Source organism: Cajanus cajan, chromosome 6 (genome assembly GCF_000230855.2).
Source record: "Cajanus cajan strain Asha chromosome 6, NIPB_CcT2T_4, whole genome shotgun sequence".
NCBI classification, from domain to species: domain Eukaryota; kingdom Viridiplantae; phylum Streptophyta; class Magnoliopsida; order Fabales; family Fabaceae; genus Cajanus; species Cajanus cajan.
The window spans coordinates 37,373,290-37,396,943 of record NC_138522.1 but is presented as its reverse complement, the minus strand read 5'-3'; the positions used below and the strand labels follow the sequence as shown (position 1 = coordinate 37,396,943).

Below are 23,654 nucleotides of genomic sequence, written 5' to 3'. Positions count from 1 at the left end.
GATACTACTAATGTGCCTTGTATAAGTGTGTTTGACCGACACTAGGACGTAAGATTATTTTGAAATGACCCCCCCCCCACACACACACACACACACACATATATATATATATATATATATATATATATATATATATATATCTTATTTATATTAGTTTGGCTGTTTTATTTATATACTCATGTTATATATATGTATGGTATATTTTTTTTCCATTAATCATGTATGTTCTAGTAACTTAACTTTAGTTACTTTAGTTACTAGTAATAGTGATTTCACATCGTATGGCGATTATAGTGGGTTGTTTAGAAAATAAAGTGATTTCATCTCTATACAATATGAGTTTAATAGTTTATTAAAAATGAAAATAATAAATAATAAAAATTATTAAAAAAAATTCTTGCACTTGCATGCAATATTGACAAATGTATTATTAAATGAATCGACTAGTAATATATATATATAATAAATAAGAGGATTTTGAAACATGTTACTTGCCGCATGCACAAAACAAAAATTAAAACAGAAAAATAACTATAACTAATACAATAGCTAACTACCTGAAGAATAATCTAAAATTTAGGCACTTCTCCATACGAGATTGCATTATTTTGGACACAGATTTTTCTACGTCAGAGTTACTTTACAGCATATTTAACTTACGTTGAGTTTGAAACTCTCGTTTACACTTTCAAATGCATGAAATGTAAAAACAATAAAACACTTGCTTTGATTTGAAGGTAAGTTATCTTGAAGCAAACTTTTTTTTTTCTAAACAACAGGCTTAATGTTTCTACACAAACAAATTTAAAATAAAACCCCTTTCCCAACACTTTATCTAAAGGAAACTGCAAGTATAGTGGTCACAGAAACCCCCGTCTTTTCTCTGAAAATCACCACACAGACAAATTACATGTCTTTATCATCATAAACATAAGAAGACAAATACAAGAAAAGGAAAAGAGAGGACTATTTTTTTTTCAAAAGAAAATAAAAAGATAAAGTAGTACACATTGAAAATTTAAATATGGATCATCGAGATATATATTTTTTTTTCATTGATGAAGTGGCTTTTACTGTGGTCCAAATCCAGATTCTCTGCCGGCCAATTTTCATAAAACTGTCCGGATTTATGAATTTATAAATGCACGAAATTCATTTCCATCATGATCCATGAATAAAGTACTTAACACCTAACTTAAACTTGAAAAAAAAAATTGACATATGGACTTCCAACAAGTAGGGTGCACCCATCTCAAATTAGCATTTAACAATTTTCCACTGCCCCATATTCAATGATAGGCGTGCAAGATTTCAATAGAACTTAATCATTAATGCGATAATATTTAAATTGATATTTGTTTGGAAATATAAGGTTAAAACACAATAATCACAAGTTAATTTGACATCGCATTTAATTCAAAATCTTAAAATTACAACATAAATAAATAAATAAATATATAAATATATATATATATATAGAGAGAGAGAGAGAGGTTATAATAACACCGGTGTAATTTTTATTAAGTATTATACCGCTCAATAACTTTATATTAAATGTGAATTTTGTAAATCTAACTGTTAGATTGAAAGTTTATATCTCTTAGATCATATATACAAAATTTTATATTAATCCAAGATGATTTGATACTTCATTTTTATAAAACAAAATTGACATAATATATTTATTTCAAAATATACTAAAATATGAACACTTTGATCACTTTTAAATTGTTGTTTAATTTTAACGAAATTTGATATACACTTATAAAGTGATATGAAATTTCAATCTAACGGTTGGATTTACAAAATTTACATTTAATATAAAATTATTGAATGGTGTAACACTTAGTATATATTCTCATTTTCTCTTTACACCAATAATATTTGTTGTTGTGACATGGTTGGGGTGGGTGGTAAGGACCATGTGAGAGACAAACAAGTGAAAGTGCAAGAGGGTGCAAAATGAGTTAGTGGTAGTTCTAGCACTAACTCATTATTATTTATTAATATATTGTGTGTGATTGATTTCTCTTGATAGTTTATTTATACAATCATATTTATGGTGATTGATTAGAGTTGATATTAATTAAAGATATTTAATTTAATTAATACCTATTTTAGAAGATTTATAGTGAAGTCTATTGAAAATTTGTTATTAAGAAAAATTGAGATCCTCAATTAAATTTTTTGTTGATATCAATTTTAATAGATCATTTAATCATTGTTTATTATTAATTTGATTTGTTTCCGTATAATAATTTGAAATATATGAAGAAGAAAATTCATAAAGTTTGATAATTATAAATTTAAAAAATAAAATAAATTTTTCAATAAAGTTAAAATTAGTTTTTACATAAAATTTACAAAAACTTTTTTTTTATTAATTTTTGCATAAGCTAAAAATTTATAAAAAAAAAACCTTTTATTAGTTTTTTTAAAAACTTATTTTTAACTTGGATAAAATAATATAAGAAATAATAAGTCGATTGATATAACCTATTTATAGTTTGATTAATTAATTTTTTTAGAAGGAATACCAATTTTTGACACAATATTAGGTGGATGAAGAGTGCTTAAAGATTTCATTTAATCGATTATATTAAGGTGAAAGTGTGTATGGCATGGAAAGGTGGGTGGAGGAGAGGTGGATTTGGGAGGAGGGAGAGATTTGTGTGGGAAGAGGAACTTGTTCAACGGTTGGAAATTAAACAATAGTAAGAATAAATGAAAATGTCTCAATGCATGGTGGTGAAAAGTAGATTCATCCAACTCTTAATACAATTAATTTAGCATATGAAGAACTGCAATCATTAAGATCTATCTCACGAGAGTAAGGGTGAATATATTGACTCAAGCCTGGGGCTAGCCTGCAAAGCTCATGACCCACACGATTAACATACCTATTTTTAAAAAAATTGAATAATTATAAGAGTGATTTTAAAAACCAGTTTAAGAGATATATATTTTTTTCTTCTAACTTCGTGAAAAGTTTTAAATAACAAGTGATTTTAGTATTTTATTAATAACAAGGATATTAACAAGGAGGGAGATGTATTTTTATAAACAAATGTGTATTTAGGGATGAAGATTTTAATAGAAAGGAAATGTATTTTTATATGCAGTGGACAAGTTGCACAAGTAGTAAAGTACTTAATTTTGTTTTTGTAGTATGGTGACTTAGGAGTGTGAATTTGAGTTGCATTTATAATGAGTTTTATATAATATGAAGTGCTTGAGAAAATTGTTTTGTTTGTTTAACTATAAAGTATATGTTAAATTCCAACCAGAGATATTTTGTTGCTACATTTAGGATAATAGAAACATGTAAAAAGAAAACTATCGATTTTTCATATATGTATTATGACACGGATTTTGATTCATATATATTAATATAATAATTTGCTTTATTTAAAAAAAAACTATGACTAAAAAAGTTTACTAATTCAATCTGTTTTCAAATATTACACGAGACATTGAACTTGAAGGTCGGGACAAAAGTATGTTCATGTAAATTTAGGATTTCCTTTAAAAATATATTTTTCTAATAGCGGGCCAAGTTGAAAGTAATAACAAGGATATTAAAATATTTGGTTCCATTATTATCATTGCCTCAGAATTCTACTCCTCAATTTTCTTGTTCTGCAAAAGAGGGACCACAGTTGAGCACGATGCCGAGGTATACATTTCACACTCTTCCTCTGCTTTCTCTTTGCTTTTCCCCCAAATAACGGCATAAAAACCAATAACCACTACTGCTGCTCCAATTACACTGTACATAAACAAGGCCAAATTTTCATTATTGTACTCCTTCTAAGACTAAAGTATTTTTTTAAATTGCATTCACTCACTATTAAGAGATGGCGCAAGTTGTACAATAAGAGAAAAAAAATCTAGACACTATAAGCTTGTGCTAGAAAATGCTTGTAAATAATAGATAGTAAATCTGAAAATGAATTTCCTTGCAAATGCTAAAAAGTTGTAACTAATCAAATTTTGATTAACCAACAAAGCATGAGTCGGTGAAAGCGTAAACTTGCATTTGCATGCAAGTCTTGCTTCTAAAGTTCTAAACTAAATGCAGTACCGAATTTCAACTGCTTTAAACAAACCTCTTCCTGTTTTCTAATACCATCACTCACATGCAAACAAAATGTTTCCCTTAAACCATAAGTGGACACACCTCCAATATTTTCATGATTAAGACACATGAAAGAAATTTATACCTTCCAAAATAGAGAGAATCTCCAAGAAAAGTAATACCCAAGATGACCGCAAAAATTATTCCAATTGGCTTAAACATTGCAACATAGAGAGGGCCCTTCTTTTCCATGACCAATATATGAACAATACTTCGAAGTGATACAGTAAAAATTGCCTACGAATATTCAGAAGCAGATTAAGTTAATTAAAATTAAGAAGAACTCATCTCATGCTGATATAGAAAATAGTACCAATCTCTCTATACTTACTGCACATATAATAGCTACCAACTGCACATTAAATCCCAGTCTCAAAGCTTTTGGATCCTTTACTGAAATCAGTGAAACCGGAAGAGATATCATAAAGACTATTATAGCTCGAGTGAGTACTATCACAAGCTCTGCAGGGTAATTTCTGATTATCCATGTCTACAAATATATGAAAGAAAGTTAAAGTAGAATCAATATTTTGTTTTTCTTGTTTGCAAATATGCCAAAAGGGTGTTTCAGATTAACATTGGCTACCTGAACTATAAACAATAAAGAGAGAACAAAGCTATGAGTCGCAAGCAACACTGCCCCTATTATCCAGTGAAATTGCTCAGATGAACCAAGTTTATTAGAAGACAAGTGTAAAGATGGATGATTATTTATGATGGCCTGGCCTCTGTATAGAGTAATTATGAAAGCTCCAGTGATTGATACGAGTGTGCCAATGGACTTGGCCTGAGTGCTATTAGCTTTCCAATTCAATTTTTCCATCCTGTATCGACAATTACCAAAAATATAAGTTTGAGAATTAGCCTACAAAATTATGCAAAACTTACTATAAGGCATTCCAATTTAACATCTTTGAACTTATGACTGCCATAATTAGCAAGGGGTTCATTACTGAGATCTCAGGTTTCTTAATTAAGATAAGTGTAGCAAGTGAAAACAAAAGTTAGAAATAAGAGAAGTAATAGCAACCTGAAGAGAATGGCAAGTATGAAGGTAAAAGCTGGGATTAAATCAGACATAGCTGTGGCCAAAGTAGGAGTACTGTAACCTATTCCAAGATACCTGAGCATCTGAACACTGCAACTGCAAGAGACCAAAATCCAGAAGAGATTAGAAAAAGAACAAGCATGAAGTGTGGATGAAGTAAAGACTTAGACTTAGTACCTTAAAAGGGAATTAATGAATAATTGGGCAAGTATGCAATATGTGAGTGGTGGAAGAGGTGTTTTCCTGGGAAGTGAAAAAGAGAAAGTTAAGTTAAGAGTATGTATTTTTGTGTAAATGAAAGAAATTTTGATGAGACAAGATACCTATAGAAGAAAAAGGTGATGGGAAGAAGGAAGCATGCTGCAAAGGCATTGGAATACATGACAAAGACGAAGTCATTCATGCCCTCTCTCATTGCTGCTTTGCTTACAGTGTACACGATCACGTCCAACAACTCTATTGTCAACAGAGCTGCAACAAGAATCAACTCCTTCATTGTTTACCGATGAACAAAGTTCTGGTCACAAGAAGAGGAAGTAGAAGAAGAAGATGATGATGCTTAGTGTTTTTCATTCATTCTTCCTCGGTAAGAGTTTGAGGTTGAAAACGAGTGTCTTCCCTTTAACTGCCCGTACTAGTAGAGATGAATGAATATGATTGAAATTGTGGGGTACCTCACAACTCAAAATATCTCTCAATTAAATATTAAGTCTCTTAGTTCTTGTTAATTTTGAAATTTTGAGAGACTGAGGGAACCATATTTATAGAACGAATAAGTAATTATGTATAGGTGCGAATCCGAACCGATCCAACATGAATTCGGATCAGATTTTTTAAATATTTCAATAACGAACCTGACTCAACCTGGTCAATAATAATAATAGTAATAATTAAATGATTATTTGTTAAACATAATATTTATTATCACGCTTACCTAATAATGAATTTTATATTTTAAGTTAATATAATTGTAAACTTTTTTTTAATATATTATTTTTAATTTTATTTAGGTCAATAACTTATTTTTTTAATATATTATTTTTAATTTTTATTTACATCAATAACTTATCTTTCATTTTATTTACCTAAATATATCAATTTACTATATATGATGAGAATTTCTCAACTTGCATTATTAAAATAATTAAAAATATTAAAATATCTATATTTATTAAATAAAATTTAAATACTTAAATTAATTAAAAATATTGAAATAGTTATATTTAAATTTTCAATATAATTTAATTAATTTTTAAAAAATTAAAAAAATTAGATATAAAAAAGAAAAAAAAGTAAATAACCTATCTTTTATAATATAGAAGATAGGTTATTTACGTAAATAAAAATTAAAAATAATATATTATAAAAAAAAACCTAAAATTATAATAATATAATATATTTATTTTAAATTTTATTTTGTATTAGTTAATGTTTGTTTTTTTAGTTGATAATAATATAACAAATTAATAAATTTATTTTAAAATTAAATGTGTATTATTGTTTGTTTTATAGGTTGAGACATTGTATTTATAACAATGTATCAAATGATTTACATCTATTTTGAAACATTTAAATTTTTATAATAAATAAATAAATTTAATTATTTTGTCTCAACTAATCCAATTCAACCCAACTCGTTCATGATTGGGTTGGATTGGATTGAGTTTTTAAAAAAATTACACAAACTCGACCCAATCTAACCCGTTAAATTTTAATTGAAACATGTAACAGGTTTATCTAAATTCGGCTCAACCCAACCCGTTTACGCTCCTATAAGTATGTTACAACATTTTTTGTGAAATAAATGTATATTATTATTTTAAGTAGTAAAACATAAACTTATACTATTGTATAAAAAAATGATTACATAAAATTTAGATATAAAATTTTATGAAAAATGATGCATGTTATTATATTAAACAAATAATATAATTTTAACCAGTTTTAAAAAGATGTTTCACATTTTTTTTTGAATTTATTGTTATGTAATAGTCTATCATTAATCAAATATTATTATATGTATTTTTTCTTCATTAATATATTAAATTTTATTTTTAACTTGATATTCATTATATACAAGATAAATATTTATTTTTATATTTTTATACTTATAATTATAATAAATAATTATTTTAACTTATATTAATATTAAAATTCATAATAAATAATGACTTTAAATATAAGGTTATTTTTAAATTAAATCGAATAGATGGTGAGAAAATTATATATGAAATGCACTTCCCATAGAAATGAAAGAGTGTATTATGAATTCCTAATTAAAAAAATAAGGAGCGACAATTTCAATATCTATGTTAAATATTTTAATTTATAATATAAGTGGAGATTCTTTTATAATTTGTTTTAATTAGTAGTTTTTATTTTTGTTGAACAAACAAAAGATTTAAATTTAAGTATTATCATATGTATTATAATTCACTATACACTGATTTGAAACTTAGATCACTGTCGACTCATTTAAAGCATTAAGTGATTGATCAATAATTAAATTAATAATTACTTATTCAACCAGATGATTTTGACTTTTTTATTTATAAGGCTATATTATAAGAATATGCGTATATTATTCTAATTAAATTTATAATAAATTTTTCTATTTTTCATTTATATATATATATATATTATATTAATTTATTAAAAAATTTATTAAATAATGACACAAGATATGATAATTTTCATATATACTATAGATATAATATGTTGATATATTGTTAAAAAGTAAATATAAATTACGGTAACACTTTTTATATGTGACTATATATAATGTTTATTGTAATAATTATTTTTTATATCTAATATGTTAAAATATATTAATATTTTATTTTATTGTGTAATTTTTTTTATTTTATGATGAAATTGTCTTAATTTTTTTTATTATAATATACTTTATTTTTAGATCGAAAAATTTATTACTTTATTCATTAAAGATGTCATAATTTATTTTATAAATATAAGTTATTTTTCAATTTTTATTTTAATTTTTAATCCTTTTAATCTTGTATATATACCTTGTGTGTTGATAGGAGAAGATCCAAATTAAGAAGAATGAGAATAATTATTACATAAAATTTTTATTTTTTTTATTTAAACATATTTAATAAAAAATAAATTTACTCTTTTAAAAAAATAGGCATTATTCTCATAAAATATTTTTGATTTAAATGAACATGAAAATTGATGAGAGATAAAAAAAAAATAGTAACTATATCATATTTATCTTAATAATTTATATTATTTTATTCCTCTAATATTAAATAAATTACTAAAAATTACAAAATCACACTTAAATATAATATATAAAAAAATAGAAAAAAGATAAATTATTACTCTATTCCTGAAATTTTTAATTTATAAAAAATAATATATTAAAAAAAAAATTATCACAAAAATATACTTTTCTAAAAAGTTATTATATTTTAATAAAAATATTATAAAATATTTTATTCCTATTTAACAAATTTTCTATGTCTGTCGGTGCTGATAGTTATTGTACTCAAATCCTATCTCAATCTATATTTAAACCCAATACAAGTGTAGATCATGGAGGAATCTGCATACTCATTGGGTGGCGCAACTCAGCACATTGGATAGACTTCAGCTACATTGGGCAACGTACAAGACACTGATAGGATACACATTCCTTATGTCTATTTTTAATTTAAATATAGAAAACAGATATAATAAAAAAAAATTATTTTAATTTATTTATAAAATAATTACTCAAAATTTATAATTTTATTTTTGAAAATTACTAAAAATTTATAATTTTATTAATCAAAATTTATTAAAAATTATAAAAAAAATCATTAAATAAAAATAAGACCGACTAAATTTTATGAATTTCAATTAATAAAAAAAATGTTTAAAATGACAGTTCTTCTTTTAAAATAATTTACTCTTGCCAACAATTTAGTAAAGGAAGGTCCATATAGTGGAAACAAAAACCCGTCCTTTGTCTATAAAGTATAAACTACCACCGAGACAAATCACACGTCTTCATCATCATAAATACAAGAATATAAAAACAAAAAAGGAAGGTACAGAGAGAGGACAAAGTTGCGTCTATAACGTAAGACATCGAGAACTTAATTGTGGGTCTAGATAAACCCTTTATCGCGGAGATACTATGGATTATAGCTAAAAAGTTAAATCGAGTTAAATTTTTTTATCCCCTAAAAAAAACTTTTATTTTTATTTTTAACACATTTAAAATTTATCATAATTAATACTTAATTTAACATGAATTTTCTTTCGCCAAATATGTAGATATTGTGTTCAAGATTAATTAATGTCAAATTATAAGAAGTAAAGATTTAATGATATGTCATAATCTTTTTACTAACTAGTCACTATTAGAAAAATGTTATTTTTTTAAAAAATATTTGCAGATTTTTTTTTACAAATTTTCTTGTAATAATAATTTTACAATTTTTTTTGTAAATTTAATTACAAAAAATAATTTACAGAAATTTCTTACAAATTTTTTTATGAAAAATAATCTATAATTTTTTTTTTGCAAATTTTGCTACAATTTTAAAGGTCATAGAAATATTTTTTCATGGTAAAAATTTGTAGAAAATGTTGTAAGAATTTTATTTTGTTTCTTGCAGGTTTTCTTGTAAAAATAAATTCGTAAGTAATGTTTACTAAATAGTAGAAAAAATTAACAAATAACTTTTCTTGTAGATTTTTTTGCCAATTTTAATCTGTAGGAAAAATAATATATATATATATATATAAATTTATAATTTTAAGAATTAAAAGATTTTCCTCAAGTCGCACATCGATTATAAATAAAACAATTAAAGTGTATATAAGTTGGAGTAACACTCACCTTACAAGTTGATGTTGTATGATTGAGTGTTAGACCTATAAGTTACAATCTAAGAGTTTAAAAGGTTATATATCACATGTTAGAAGCGTGGAAGCAAATTTCTTAATACTTCGAATGAATTCATTGTAAACATTTGAAAGTTGAAAAATTATTAATAGAAATTGTACAAAAATTACCTTTGAATAGTAATTTCTTTGATTTTTTTTTTTGTAAGAAAATTTCCTTTAGAATTTCTTGTAAAAAAATCGTAGGAAATTTCACAGAAAATTTCCTGCGAATTTTTTTTATAATAGAATTTCTTACAAATTTTAAAATTCACAAAAACATATTACCCACGAAGGTATTACCTAGATATAAAATTTCGTAGAAAAATTTGTAGGAACGTTTCTTGTGATTTTTTATGCAAAATTCGCATGAAAAGTCATATGTAATAAGAGAAATTCTAGTAGTGAGTTTATCAATTAGTAACAAAAAAAACTAGTAATTTAGAATTATATATCTATAAATATATGGATACGCACTATATAACATATATATAAGTGTAAAATAACTATATAAATATCACATAATATAAGTATAGTAATTCAGTAATTGTTTAATATACAATTTAAGTTATCAGTCAAACAATGTTTATACAAAAATTACATAGTAGTAGCATCTATGGATGTTCAAAACAGAATTGAATCAAAAAGAAAACCAAGAACCGATCCAAAAAAGTCAAAAATTGAAAAATACCGATAGTTTAGATTTTTTGGGTGTGTTTTTTAGAGAATCGATGGATTTGGTTTAGTTTTTGGTTCAATCAGCTAGAATCGAACCAAAATTGACTAAATCGTAGTGTTGCCTATGACTATGTCTGCGTGCATGAGTGTAGGTTAAGCTCTAGGTCTCTCACTTTCATTCCCAAATTAGAAGTCTTCTCTACCAATGTTGCCTCTCTTCCTCTAACCTAAGTACCCTTCTTCGCCTATCCGTTATTCTCTCCCTCTCACCTAAGTGCCCTCATCTACCATTCTCTCCCTCTAGCATCTACACCTTTGCCCATCGCTGCCTCTTTGTTCACTTCTCTCTCACTTGAGTGCCCTCCTCTGAGGCTCTATTGTTCCCTGACTTTGTACCATCGTGTGACTATGTCACGCTATCGCCTCTTTATTCGCTTCTCCTTTGACGTTCTCCTTCGAGAGTAAGAGTCTCTCTTTTGAGTCTTTTCTCTTTTTTTTTTCTTTTTCTTTTCCTTTTCTTTTGTTAAAACTCTTTCTTTCTACTATGTGGGTATTGGAGAATAGGACATAGTTGATAGCAGTTAGTTCCACTGTGTGGGTATTAGAGATAATCACAAGTTTACAACATTGACATCACTGTGGAGGTAATTATCACTTTCTCTATAATCTCAAGTTCACAATAATTCTATCTATATATGAAAGCAATTTTCTGGTTCCTATTCTTTTATGTGTTTATTATGTCCCTTGCAGTAGATGTGTGAAATTTTTTATGTTTGGACAAAAAACTTCTCTACATTCCTATTGGTCTCTTATTTATTTGCATTATTTGGACACGTCACATTTGTATATGTGCATAAAGTGTCAAATTTTATGTTTTGTCAATCTATTGCTGGCTAAAAACACACAAAGTATTGATAAAGAGCAAACTACAAATACTCAATTTGGCAATGCTTCAAATGATATAATATTTGAGGAGGATCAACGTGATGTCAACATAGAGGGAGAGGCTTCAAAGAAAAGAAAAACTAGTAGAGCTAGATCTTGGTGTTATGAACATTTTAAAAAAATTAAAGGAACTGATAGACTATGTTGCACGGACACAACATGGGACTGCCGTGTCCTCGAGTTTGACACTCTTTAGAAGCGAACACACCGTGGATGCCTCAGACACTTCGACAAACTGTGTCCACACAAATTGCACACGTCTCCATCACAAACACCTACAAAATTGACGTGTCTCCATCGCGAACACCTACAAAACTGATGTGTCTCCATCGTGGGCACTTGCAAATAAACACGTCTCCATCTTGATGTACTATTCAATATGTGGATTTGAGATTCTTTTAAAAAATAATAAATCTCAATAAAAACAGAAATAAAGAAGGGATGATATGATATTTTTCTTTTAAAAAAAGAAGAATAATAAATCTCAATAAAAGCATAAACAAAAAACAGAGAATTTGAGATTTTTTTTAAAAAGGAGAAAAATCTCGATAAAAATAGAAATAAAGAAGGTAAAATTTAAGATATTTTAAGAAAAAATAAAAAATTGATAAAAATAGAAATAATGAAGATAATTGTTTTATCTCTCCTTGCTTAACTTTAATGTAATAGAAAAGAATTTTTTTTATTAAAAATAAAAATATTTTGTCCTAACTAACGAGGAAGTTTAAGGAACAATTTTTCTCCCAAAGATCTATCTGGAAATCCTCCAACTATGGAAGCATACATATGATAATCTTGTGTAAATTCTTTGGTCTTACCAAAGTAACAAATTGAAAGCCTTTCTAAATTACCAAGATGGATCCCTTATCTTATTGTATTCCCATCATTTACAGATTGGGCTGTAAAGATCCGTTGTATAATACTACAAAAAATTGTAGATGTTTGGTCTTGGATCAATTAAGTTTGTCTTAACTTGGTCAAGAAAGTTTATTTGAACGACTCCCAACAAGCTTTAGCTATATCTCCAAGATAAGTTTCAGCTTTAGCAGTCATTTCTTGACTATTACAAACATGGTTTTCATGGTGTATTCTATAGTCACATATGTTAAGTCAGACGAAGACGAAAGAAATTCCTAGCAAGGTTTTGAATGAGACAAATATAATGCATATTGTTATTTCTAACAAGTGTGTTAATGTTTCAGATATAAGTACAGACAAGTCGACATGCATCCATACTAGGACCAAGAGACATGAGTCAAGCACTGGATAAAGGCTGAGCAAACAAAGGGAACACATCAGACGAAGATAATCACAAACACAGACACAAAAGAAATAAAGAAAAAGGACATGAGCAACCAAGATGATGGACAAAACTAAGTTAAAACACCCCAGACGGAGTCGAGTACTTACAACAGCCAACTAGACGGAGACTCGAATACACAGACAAAGATCAAGAAAACTGGATTGTGTTTGAAGACACAACAAGACGAACTACCTAGCATCCATACTCTTAGAAGAACACATGAACACATCAAAATAGAAGAAGAAAACTAAGAAAAATGGACGAGAGCTTATCCACAAATTATAATTGAGTGTGTCAGAGCAAGTACACCTACTAGTCAGCAAAGGACAACGCTTCTGTCGCCACAATACCAAGAAAGGACAGAGATATCTTAATTTCAGTCATAGAAGCTAACAAATGATACAAAAGACCTCGTGAAATGCAGACTCAGCAAACAAACATTTAATGCAAGATTAGAAGCATTAAATGCAAGAATCCACAAAGCCTGTACAACCTAGATAAGAGAATCAGATGATAGCTAGTCAAGCATAAAAATCAGGACTGACCACAGACGGAAGAACATCCAACAAACATAAGATAAAGACCAGATGATCAACACTGTTAAGGAACAATCAAGGCAAGGCATATCATGAGCACTAGACGATCATAAACCCAACATCAGACAAGCATGTGTCAAAGACAACTCTCAGTGCAACACAAGGAAACAAACAAAGCATGGGACGAAGGACAAAAAAAGGTCAAACAACATGAAAGACGAAGGACAGCATAGACCAGAATATACTTTGGGCAAAAACAAGCCGGTCCATCTGCAATACTGACTGAATCAGAAAAGATGCCAAAGCATCAACATTAAACACTTAGATGAAGAACAAGACGTGAGACGCATGAGATTAATAGACACAGACGAAGACTGTCACATGAGAAACTGAAGAATCAAGTCTCAAGAAACAAAACCAAGGCATCGTCTACAACCACACAGAAGCTCTCAACGTAAAATGCATGATCTAAATGAAGAAACGAAGAAGAAAAGAAGCGCGCAAAAGCAAAAGCATGCATGTGTCAGAAAAAATACATTACTTTTTATGAAAAGAACAACAACTATATTGCTACATGACTAGAAAAAGACAAACAACTTCTGGGTCTCAGATAAAATCAAACACCGCTGACAACAGGACAAAAAAGAATACACGCAATGTCTGGAATCAGGAAGCAACATTTAATGCAAGATCAAATGCACTAAATGAAAGGATCAAACTAGTCATGAACAACTATATCTGCTTCAACGAACACTTGCAACAAAAAGCTCCGCATCAACAAATATATTTAAGATCAAGCAACGAGCAGATTTCCATAAGACCATATATATATATATCACTACTCCAAACCTTAAAAAGGTTGGCTTTATGCTTAGAAGAAAAATAGTGATATTAAGCCCACAAGACAGAGACAAAGATACTAGAGATGAGTGTTCATAGTCATTTGTACAATGTAATATTGTAAGTGTATCTCTATAGACTAAGGTGTTTGAAATTTCAATTGTGGACAAATCTTAGAGAGTGTTGTAAACCTATGTATCCTCTCCATGAGAGTAACCCAAACACTCAAACACAAGTCTCTGTAAGACTAAGGTAGAAAACCTTAGAGAGTGTAGATCCTATATGTATCCTCTCTGTGAGAGTAACCCAGACACTCAAACCTGATTATTTATTCTCCAATTGTAAAGCCTGAAGAGGCTAGGGAAAGAATACTTGTAAAGCATAGAGGGGCTTGTCAAAGAATACTCACTGTTAGCCGGAAGTGGCTAATAAGAGAATACTAGCGTTGGTGAGTGAAGCCAACGAGTCAGGAGTTGGTTGAGAATACTCACTAAGAGCCAGAAGTAGCTGAACAAAGAATACTAGCGCTGGTGAGTGAAGCCAACAGGCCAGAAGTGGTGGAGAATACTTGGGGAACCAGAAGTGGTTTAAGAATACTAGCATTGGTGAGTGAAGCCAACAGGCCAGGAGTGGTTGAGAATACTCAAGGCTAGGAGTGGTCGAGAATACTCAGGTTCAGGAGTGGACGACAATACTCAATGTTCTTCATTTTAATATCTAGTGGAACCCTTTAGTTGAAGGAGACTGGATGTAGCTTATTTGAGTGAACCAGTATAAAATGAGTGCATTGCTTTTCTTGTTTAACTTGGCACAAATCCTTCTTACTGATTAAATCCTTGCAAAAGACTTCGTCCAGTATTTACATATTGTTTAAACCATTTTTCAGACGAAGACGCAGTTTCGTTTAACAAATATATTACACTAAAAAGCTTTATCTACTGCTTGTCTTTAAACGAAACTATCTGGAAGAGGAAAGTGTAACAACTTTAATAATTATTATTATAAACCATTTTCCTCTGCAACCAATAAACCTGTTGTCGCCACCCGCCGAAACGGACCTTGGCATTCGCGACGATGGTCGGACTCCTTTTAAAGTTTTGAAAAGTGATGGATTGTTAGAACGACTTATTCTCAAACTGAGACCTCACCGAACTAACAATTTTATTAAATGATTCACCAATCCATGTTAATCCCAAGCGGGACCCTCCATGGATTAGTGGTTTTCGCAAAAAGAAGGGTTCTTGGAGTCGCCACCAATGTTTTACTCAAAACATTGGAAAAAGGGATAAGGCAATTGATTTTCGCAAATCAACCTTGGCCATTACAACCAGAGTTGGGTAAGGGAGTCGGTTACGTGTGGGGAAGGTGTTAGCACCCCACAACGCCCCTTTCGGGTTCCCTATGACGGATTATTTCATAAATAACAGTGTAAAATTACTAAATTACCCCTATTTATTAGAAACGATTATAAACGAGATATCTACATGATGAAAAATGCAATGCAACAATCAGAAAGCGGTAAAAGAAGGGATTTGGAAAAGAAACCTTTGAAGCGTGCTTTTATATATTTAAACAGACGTTAGGAGGCTTTTTGGCGCTCCTTCCCACTACACGCTTGCTCGCTCCTTCCCTAAAGATTAATCTTTACTATGGAAATCAAAAAGATTTCCCTTCGACTAGTTCGAATCCTCAAGCTAAATGCTCAGAACTCAAGAACTTTGTCGGATCGACTCTCGGAGAGACTTCTAGGGTAGAACACTGCTCAAAAACCCCAGAATACTCAGCAAGAGGGTCCAAAAGTATGGAAAAAGTGTCCAAATGTGTGGAATGACTTCCTATATATAGGAGTGAGGCGCAGTACGGCCTCTGATATCAATACGGCCCGTACTGAAGATTTGAACTACAGTACGGCCGTATTGAATTCAGTACGGCCGTACTGAAGTTTCAAAAACTTCAGTACGGCCGTATTGGTTTGAGTACGGCCGTACTGAAGTTCAAAAACTTCAGTATGGCCGTATTGGTTTCAGTACGGCCGTATTGTAGTTCAAATTGTTCAGTATGGCCGTACTGAACTTCTAGGAGGCCGTATTGAGCTTCAATCCTCCCACATCTTTATTTTAAGCTACTCTAAGACTTCTAAACCTACGAATAATCATCCTAGGGTCTTCCAGGGTCTTCCAGGAGTCCTTCCGGCTGACTTTCCTTCGGTCTTTGAGAGTCTTCGAGTCTTATTTCCGACCCGGACAATTTTAGGGGTCTACAGCTGCCCCCCCTTTACTTAGTCAAACGGCTTTTTGGTGTACCGGTTGCGAAGTAAAGGAGTTGACCCAATTGTCCGGGGAGTAGGCCATCCTTCTGACTTGTAGTGTCTTCCGATGGAAAATTGTTGAGTAGCCTCTCCAGGTTGAGTATTAGTCGTCGCCTCTCCAGGCTCGTGCATACCTTGGTGCTTCTGACAACCTCGGTAGCTGAGTACCGCCTCTCCAGGCTTAGCTTCGCTCGTCCTTTGAGCCGGAAGCTGCATACCTCCGTGTTTGTGACGACGGGGGTAGCGTGAGTACCGCCTCTCCAGGCTTAGCTTTGCTCGTCCTTCGAGCCGGAAGCTGCATACCTCCGTGTTTGTGACGACGGGGTAGCTTGAGTACCGCCTCTCCAGGCTTAGGTTCGCTCGTCCTTCGAGCCGGAAGCTGCATACCTCCGTGTTTGTGACGACGGGGGTAGCGTGAGTACCGCCTCTCCAGGCTTAGCTTCGCTCGTCCTTCGAGCCGGAAGCGGCATACCTCCGTGTTTGTGACGACGGGGGTAGCGTGAGTATCTCCTCTCCAGGGATTTGTGATGATTTTGTCTCCACAGTCCACGATGCTGCTTCGACGGTTGTTTTTGATTTTGGTGCCGCTGAGGGCTGGATAACGCAGGGATCCGTCTAGGGGATGTGCAGTTACTCATAGGTTCTTGTGTCCCAACTTTCCATTGCGTAGTTGGTGCCCACTGGGAAATTCTGATTCCGTGGGGATGCAGACACAAAGATGCTCTTCCTGAGGTGAGCGATGCCTTATGATTGGCTGACGTCCTTTCGACGTTGGTGGAGTATCCCGGTTATCCTTATTCGGGTGACTCTTTTTGATTTTCTGGTTTTGTTGCCTTTGTGTAGGCTGTTATCCGCTGGGGGATTCTGTCGTTAATTTTGATTAGCCTCTTCTGTTAGGCGAATCATCTTGACGTTCAATGATTGGCTGAATGCCGAATTCCGCTTGGGGAATGATTATTGATCTTTTTTTTTTTTTTTTTTTGATTTTCTCTTTTTGAAGGAGTGCCTCTGAGTAGGCGAATGGGGATTGAGGATCTTATGTATCCCAGAGTATTATTTAGAAAGCCTCTTCAGGCTTAGCTTCACTCGTCGCTCGAGTTGGAAAGCTATCTTCCACTGAGGAAGTCAAAGTCCTTTGACTCGGATGTTCTGTTCGGATGATCATTGCTTCCATTGGGGGATCTTACCGATCTTGCTTTGATAGCTCTTACTGGGGATTTGGTCCTAGAGTGTGAGCTGAGAAGTCTCTGGGGAGTATTATTTCGGCAAGCCTCTCCAGGCTCAGTTATTCTGTATAATTTTTGGATTTTCTGTTCAGCCCAAGAGTGCAAGTTGAGATGTCTCTTGGGGAGTATTATTTCGGCAAGCCTCTCCAGGCTCAGTTATTTTGTACAATTGGGGAGTATTATTTCGGCAAGCCTCTCCAGGCTCAGTTATTCTGTATGATGAGGGAGTATTATTTCGGCAAGCCTCTCCAGGCTTAGTTATTCTGTACAATGCGGTTGATTTTCTGAATTTTTGCCTTTTTTGTCGTTTTTTGGCTTTTTTTGTTGACTGCTGTCATACACAAGCAATTTTTTTCTATTTTTCTATTTTATGCGATTGCCTCATGATAAGGTCTTTGAATGTGCAACTAATGTGTGTGTGATGCACAAAATGCAAGTTTAATTATTTTGTTAATGTTTTTAGAAAAATGAATGGCTCTCCCTATCCTCCTTTTCTTGGAGGAATTTCTGTCGTCGACGTGAGGGAAGATTTTTGTGAGCCTTTTTCGCAGGAGATTACGGATTTTATAGGAACCCCTCCAACTTTCTTTATTGACCGATTATTAAAGGAATTTCATACAATTTTTAAGAAACACCAATTTAGAGGCATAATCACATGGTCAAGAGAGAAGAGAAATGAATAGATATATTATTGATATTCACAAATGTTTTTACAGAAAGATATACAAAAGAAATTTCTGAAGAATGGCTGGCCAGGGTAGGCTTATATACATCAGGCTTAACAATTATATCTGTAATCGTTGCTCTTACGTTCCCCTAATTGCTTCGGGTGAGATGCCTGAGCCAGGAGTGTAGATACTGCAAGACGCTTGCTTCTAGAAGATAATCACCTGAACCGCCTTTCGGTTTTCGATTCAAGTGATCGTTGCTTGCTTTGTTTTTGTATCTTATTCTTTTGCCCCTAATTTTTGCCTAGGACGTATCCTAGCGGGGATAAATTCGCCTTTGTTTTGCCTAATACCCTTGTACTGGCGGACTTTTTATTTTGCCCTAACTTTTGCCTAGGACGCCCTTTTCGGGTTTTCATCCTAGCGGGCCTATGCAAGCAACGTCTTCAAGCATAGCACTTCTTTACCACGTCAGCGTTGACTGGGTATCGAAGTTCTTCTCCATCCATGTCTGTGAGGATCAATGCTCCTCCTGAGAAGGCTCGCTTCACCACGTATGGTCCTTCGTAATTCGGGGCCCACTTTCCGATTTTGTCCTTTTGAACTGGTAGCAACTTCTTCATTACCAACTTTCCCTCATGGTAGACTCGAGGGTGGACTTTCTTGTCAAAAGCCTTTTTTTTTTTTTTTTTTTTTTTTTTTTTTTTTTTTCTCTGATAGGCTTGACCATGGCATATGGCGTTCAGCCGTTTCTCTTTGATAAGGTTCAACTGGTCGTATCGGCTTTGAACCCATTCTGCCTCGGAAAGTTTTGCTTCCATGATTACCCTTAGAGAAGGTATCTCGACTTCGACGGGTGGAACTGCCTTCATCCCATAGACGAGAGAGAATGGAGTAGCTCCTGTAGATGTACGTACTGAAGTCCTATAGCCATGAGGAGCGAAGGGTAACATCTTATGCCAGTCTTTAAATGAGACAACCATCTTTTGCACTATTTTCTTGATGTTTTTATTGGCTGCCTCGACTGCCCCATTCATCTTTTGGCCAATATGGGGAAGAGTTGTGGTGTTGGATCTTGAATTCTTGGCACAGTTCTTCCACCCTTTTGTTATTCAGATTAGATCCATTATCAGTGATGATTTATTTCTCCATGCTTCCACTAGATTATTCTAAAATCGTTTGGGACAAGAGAGAAAAGAAAGGAAAGATATTTTTGTTCAGAAGTTTGTGTTTTAGAGGGGATTATTATTGTTTTGAAAACGTTTTTTTTTTTTTTTTTTTGTAAGAATGGATGGCCAAGGTAGGCTCATGTGTTTAGGCTTGTTTGATTAAACACTTATGGAGTTAAGAAGGTCTTGACGTTGTGATTCGACAACTTAGATAGCTTCCCTTGAACCCTTCTTTTCGAATTCAGCTCATGGTACCATCATGGATTTCTTTTGCTTTTTTTTTTTTTTTTTTTGATTGTCCTTATTCTTGCCTAAAACACCTCTTTGTGGCATCTCAGCGGACCTTTGTTTTTGTTTTTGTTTTTTTGTTTTGTTTTTTTGTTTTTTTTTTGTTTTTTTTGTTTTTTTGTTTTTGTTTTGTTTTTGTTTTTTTTTTTTTTGCAACCCTAATTTTTGCCTAGGTCACCCTTTCGTGGGATTCCTAGCGGGTTCTTTGCTCTTAAGGATTTCTTTTTTATCCATGATGGCACTTGTCGAGGCCAAGGAAAGGTGCTCCAAGTTGTCACCCACACTTCCACATAAAAATGATGCGTGTTTATTGTTATCAAGACGATTTTAACCTCATTCGTGCTTATTCAAACAGGGTTAGAATAATGTGGTCTAGAAGTTTATTGTAAGCAAGAAAAGAAGCAATAAGAAATAATAAAGAATGATTTTATTATAATTCTAGCGGAAACATGTGCCCTTATTTTATCACTGATATGGGTCCCAATGTTGACCCCTTTTATCTCTTGGCCCTGCCCCAAATTCACGGTCTCCAATTTCTCTTAATACGGTTGGAGTAGGCGAGCTTCTTGATCTAGCAGTCTTTGCAAATCCGGAGAGATGGTTTCCTTATCACTGTCTTACTCAACCCATTCATCCTCAACTTTCGGATCCCGGTCGGAGCGAACAATTACAGACATAATTATTTTATTGGTTCTGTTTAGGTTTAGAATTATTAATGTTAATGAGAGAAAAAGAGAAAAGAATAAATGAGAGAATGATGCGTGAAAAATGCCTCTTTATTGATATGTATAAAAACTGTACAAAAAACCCTTATTTACATGAAAAGGATCTCATGATCTCGGGTACTGATCATGAGTCCCAAAAGAAAAGAAAAATGTGGAGGGGCCCTATCATGGCTTGTTCTTCTCTCTATTCCTGCTTTGGCCGAGGATTCTTACTCACGTCGGGCGCTGTCGAATCAAAGGTGATCCACCCAGCATCGATAAGGTCTTGGACCTTATATTTGAGAGCTCTACAGTTCTCCGTTGAATGCCCCGGTGCCCCCGAATGGTATAGACATTTGTCTTGCGGATTGTACCAATCGGGGTAAGGTGTATCAATTTTCCTTGGTGGAATGTAAGCTAGAAGATGATCTTGCACTAGCTTCGGTAGGAGGTCGCTATATGTGGTCGGAAGTTTATCAAACTTCTTCACAGGGTTGTACTGCGACTTTCCCGACTTCGAAGCAGAGGAAGATGAGGAAATGGTTATGGCGCTGACTCCTCTCTCCTTCTTCTTCCCAAAGGTCTTCTTAGCTTTAAATGATTGGGAAGGCTTAGCTAGCTTCCCACTTTTCAGCCCTTGTTCCACTCTTCCTCCAACATGCCCCTTCATAGCCCTCAGCCAGTCCTCGAGAGCGTGGTCTTGATCTTTTGAAATCTCGGGCTTTTTAATCGTAACCTCCGCCCCAAGGGGTACAGCTAGCGGAGGATCTTGCTCGTGTTCCTCCTCATGATGGGACTCATGGTTACTGTGCTCAGCCCCGTGTATGTTGTGGTGACGCATGAGTTCCATCATTTGCGCCATTTGCTCCTTGAGCTGTGAGAGCTCGGCTGTAAGCTTCCTATTTTGTTCCTCCAACGCTTCCATCTTCTTGAGTTTCTGCGCGTGCGTGAGGACAGAGAGATGACCAGCCACTTTCTAAAATGAATGCTTAATCTAATTAGTTTATTTATGGAATGAATACACTCTTGACACGAGCTTGGTATTCTTCCATCTTTAAGGCGCTGCCTTTTTAAGACGGAGGTTTACCACCCTCCTCGACCTATGATCTCTCCCCTAACAGAGAGTCTCAATAGTTATGGGTCTCTTTCACTCATGTCAAGAGGTATTGGTGGGCCTAAAATGAATGGTAATGAGGATGCATGATGTCTTATTAGTAATGATGCACATGCTTCTCACTATTATTATATTTTCACACATGGTCTTTCCTCTCATGTCATGACCTTTTTTTTTTTATTATTATTATTTTTTTTTATGCATGGGGATTATTCTTAGACCTTATCACGAGGTTTATTGTTAATGCACAAACAATGTCACATAAACATTTACACAAACAATTCACTCATCCACGAACAGTCACGAGCGAATCACGAGGTAGGGGTATCCTACAGAAAAGTGCATATTCAAGGAGGTTCTAACTGTTCTCACTGGTCTGAGGCCCCCAAGGTGCCCCCATTATAGGGACCCAATTCCTCTCGTCGTAAGTCGATGGAAAGTTCCAACGCACTGTCGGACTTGAGTTCATGGTTATCACCTTGAGTGATGCTTTCCGACAACGGTCTACGGGCACCTATAGACCCATTCGACAACCGGCCGTACTAACATCCACTCCCTATGGCTTTCCACTCATGCCCCCGGGTATAGAGGGAACTGTTGTGTGCAGTTTTTATTTCAAACAATTGCAAAAATTTAAACATACAACAGTTATTAAAGCCAAATAAATAAAACATGTTATCATACAAGCGAGGGGTAATGAAGTAATTTTAAACTATTATTTTAGAAATAATCCATCACTAAATGGGACTGACTCTCGAGACTTCCCCAGTGGAGTCGCCATCTGTCGCCACCCGCCGAAACGGACCTTGGCATTCGCGACGATGGTCGGACTCCTTTTAAAGTTTTGAAAAGTGATGGATTGTTAGAACGACTTATTCTCAAACTGAGACCTCACCGAACTAACAATTTTATTAAATGATTCACCAATCCATGTTAATCCCAAGCGGGACCCTCCATGGATTAGTGGTTTTCGCAAAAAGAAGGGTTCTTGGAGTCGCCACCAATGTTTTACTCAAAACATTGGAAAAAGGGATAAGACAATTGATTTTCGCAAATCAACCTTGGCCATTACAACCAGAGTTGGGTAAGGGAGTCGGTTACGTGTGGGGAAGGTGTTAGCACCCCACAACGCCCCTTTCGGGTTCCCTATGACGGATTATTTCATAAATAACAGTGTAAAATTACTAAATTACCCCTATTTATTAGAAACGATTATAAACGAGATATCTACATGATGAAAAATGCAATGCAACAATCAGAAAGCGGTAAAAGAAGGGATTTGGAAAAGAAACCTTTGAAGCGTGCTTTTATATATTTAAACAGACGTTAGGAGGCTTTTTGGCGCTCCTTCCCACTACACGCTTGCTCGCTCCTTCCCTAAAGATTAATCTTTACTATGGAAATCAAAAAGATTTCCCTTCGACTAGTTCGAATCCTCAAGCTAAATGCTCAGAACTCAAGAACTTTGTCGGATTGGCTCTCGGAGAGACTTCTAGGGCAGAACACTGCTCAAAAACCCCAGAATACTCAGCAAGAGGGTCCAAAAGTATGGAAAAAGTGTACAAATGTGTGGAATGACGTCCAAATGACGTCCTATATATAGGAGTGAGGCGCAGTACGACCTCTGACATCAATACGGCCCGTACTGAAGATTTGAACTACAGTACGGCCGTATTGAATTCAGTACGGCCGTACTGAAGTTTCAAAAACTTCAGTACGGCCGTATTGGTTTGAGTACGGCCGTACTGAAGTTCAAAAACTTCAGTATGGCCGTATTGGTTTCAGTACGGCCG

General features: G+C 33.2%; 1 protein-coding gene across 1 annotated transcript; it reads right to left on the bottom strand.

The window, feature by feature from the left end:
• Nucleotides 1-3,420: 3,420 nt before the first annotated feature.
• Nucleotides 3,421-5,917, bottom strand: LOC109788194 (WAT1-related protein At3g28050). The gene is made up of 7 exons (XM_020346865.3): nucleotides 5,510-5,917; nucleotides 5,364-5,429; nucleotides 5,169-5,282; nucleotides 4,725-4,962; nucleotides 4,470-4,628; nucleotides 4,224-4,375; nucleotides 3,421-3,769 (listed from the first exon to the last, which is right to left on the bottom strand). Exons 1-7 carry the CDS (start codon nucleotides 5,680-5,682, stop codon nucleotides 3,619-3,621), a joined length of 1,053 nt encoding a protein of 350 aa, XP_020202454.1. The 5' UTR covers nucleotides 5,683-5,917; the 3' UTR covers nucleotides 3,421-3,618.
• Between the last annotated feature and the right edge of the window lie 17,737 nt (nucleotides 5,918-23,654).

What these genes read in the sequence shown, in the direction of transcription:
- LOC109788194 (XM_020346865.3), bottom strand. Translation starts at nt 5,682, where the DNA reads ATGAAGGAGTTGATTCTTGTTGCAGCTCTGTTGACAATAGAGTTGTTG. An exon ending in ATCACCTTTTTCTTCTATAG is followed by an intron (nt 5,430 to 5,509) that starts GTATCTTGTCTC and finishes TTCACTTCCCAG; the next exon opens with GAAAACACCTCTTCCACCAC. An exon ending in GATTCTCTCTATTTTGGAAG is followed by an intron (nt 3,770 to 4,223) that starts GTATAAATTTCT and finishes GTTTATGTACAG; the next exon opens with TGTAATTGGAGCAGCAGTAG.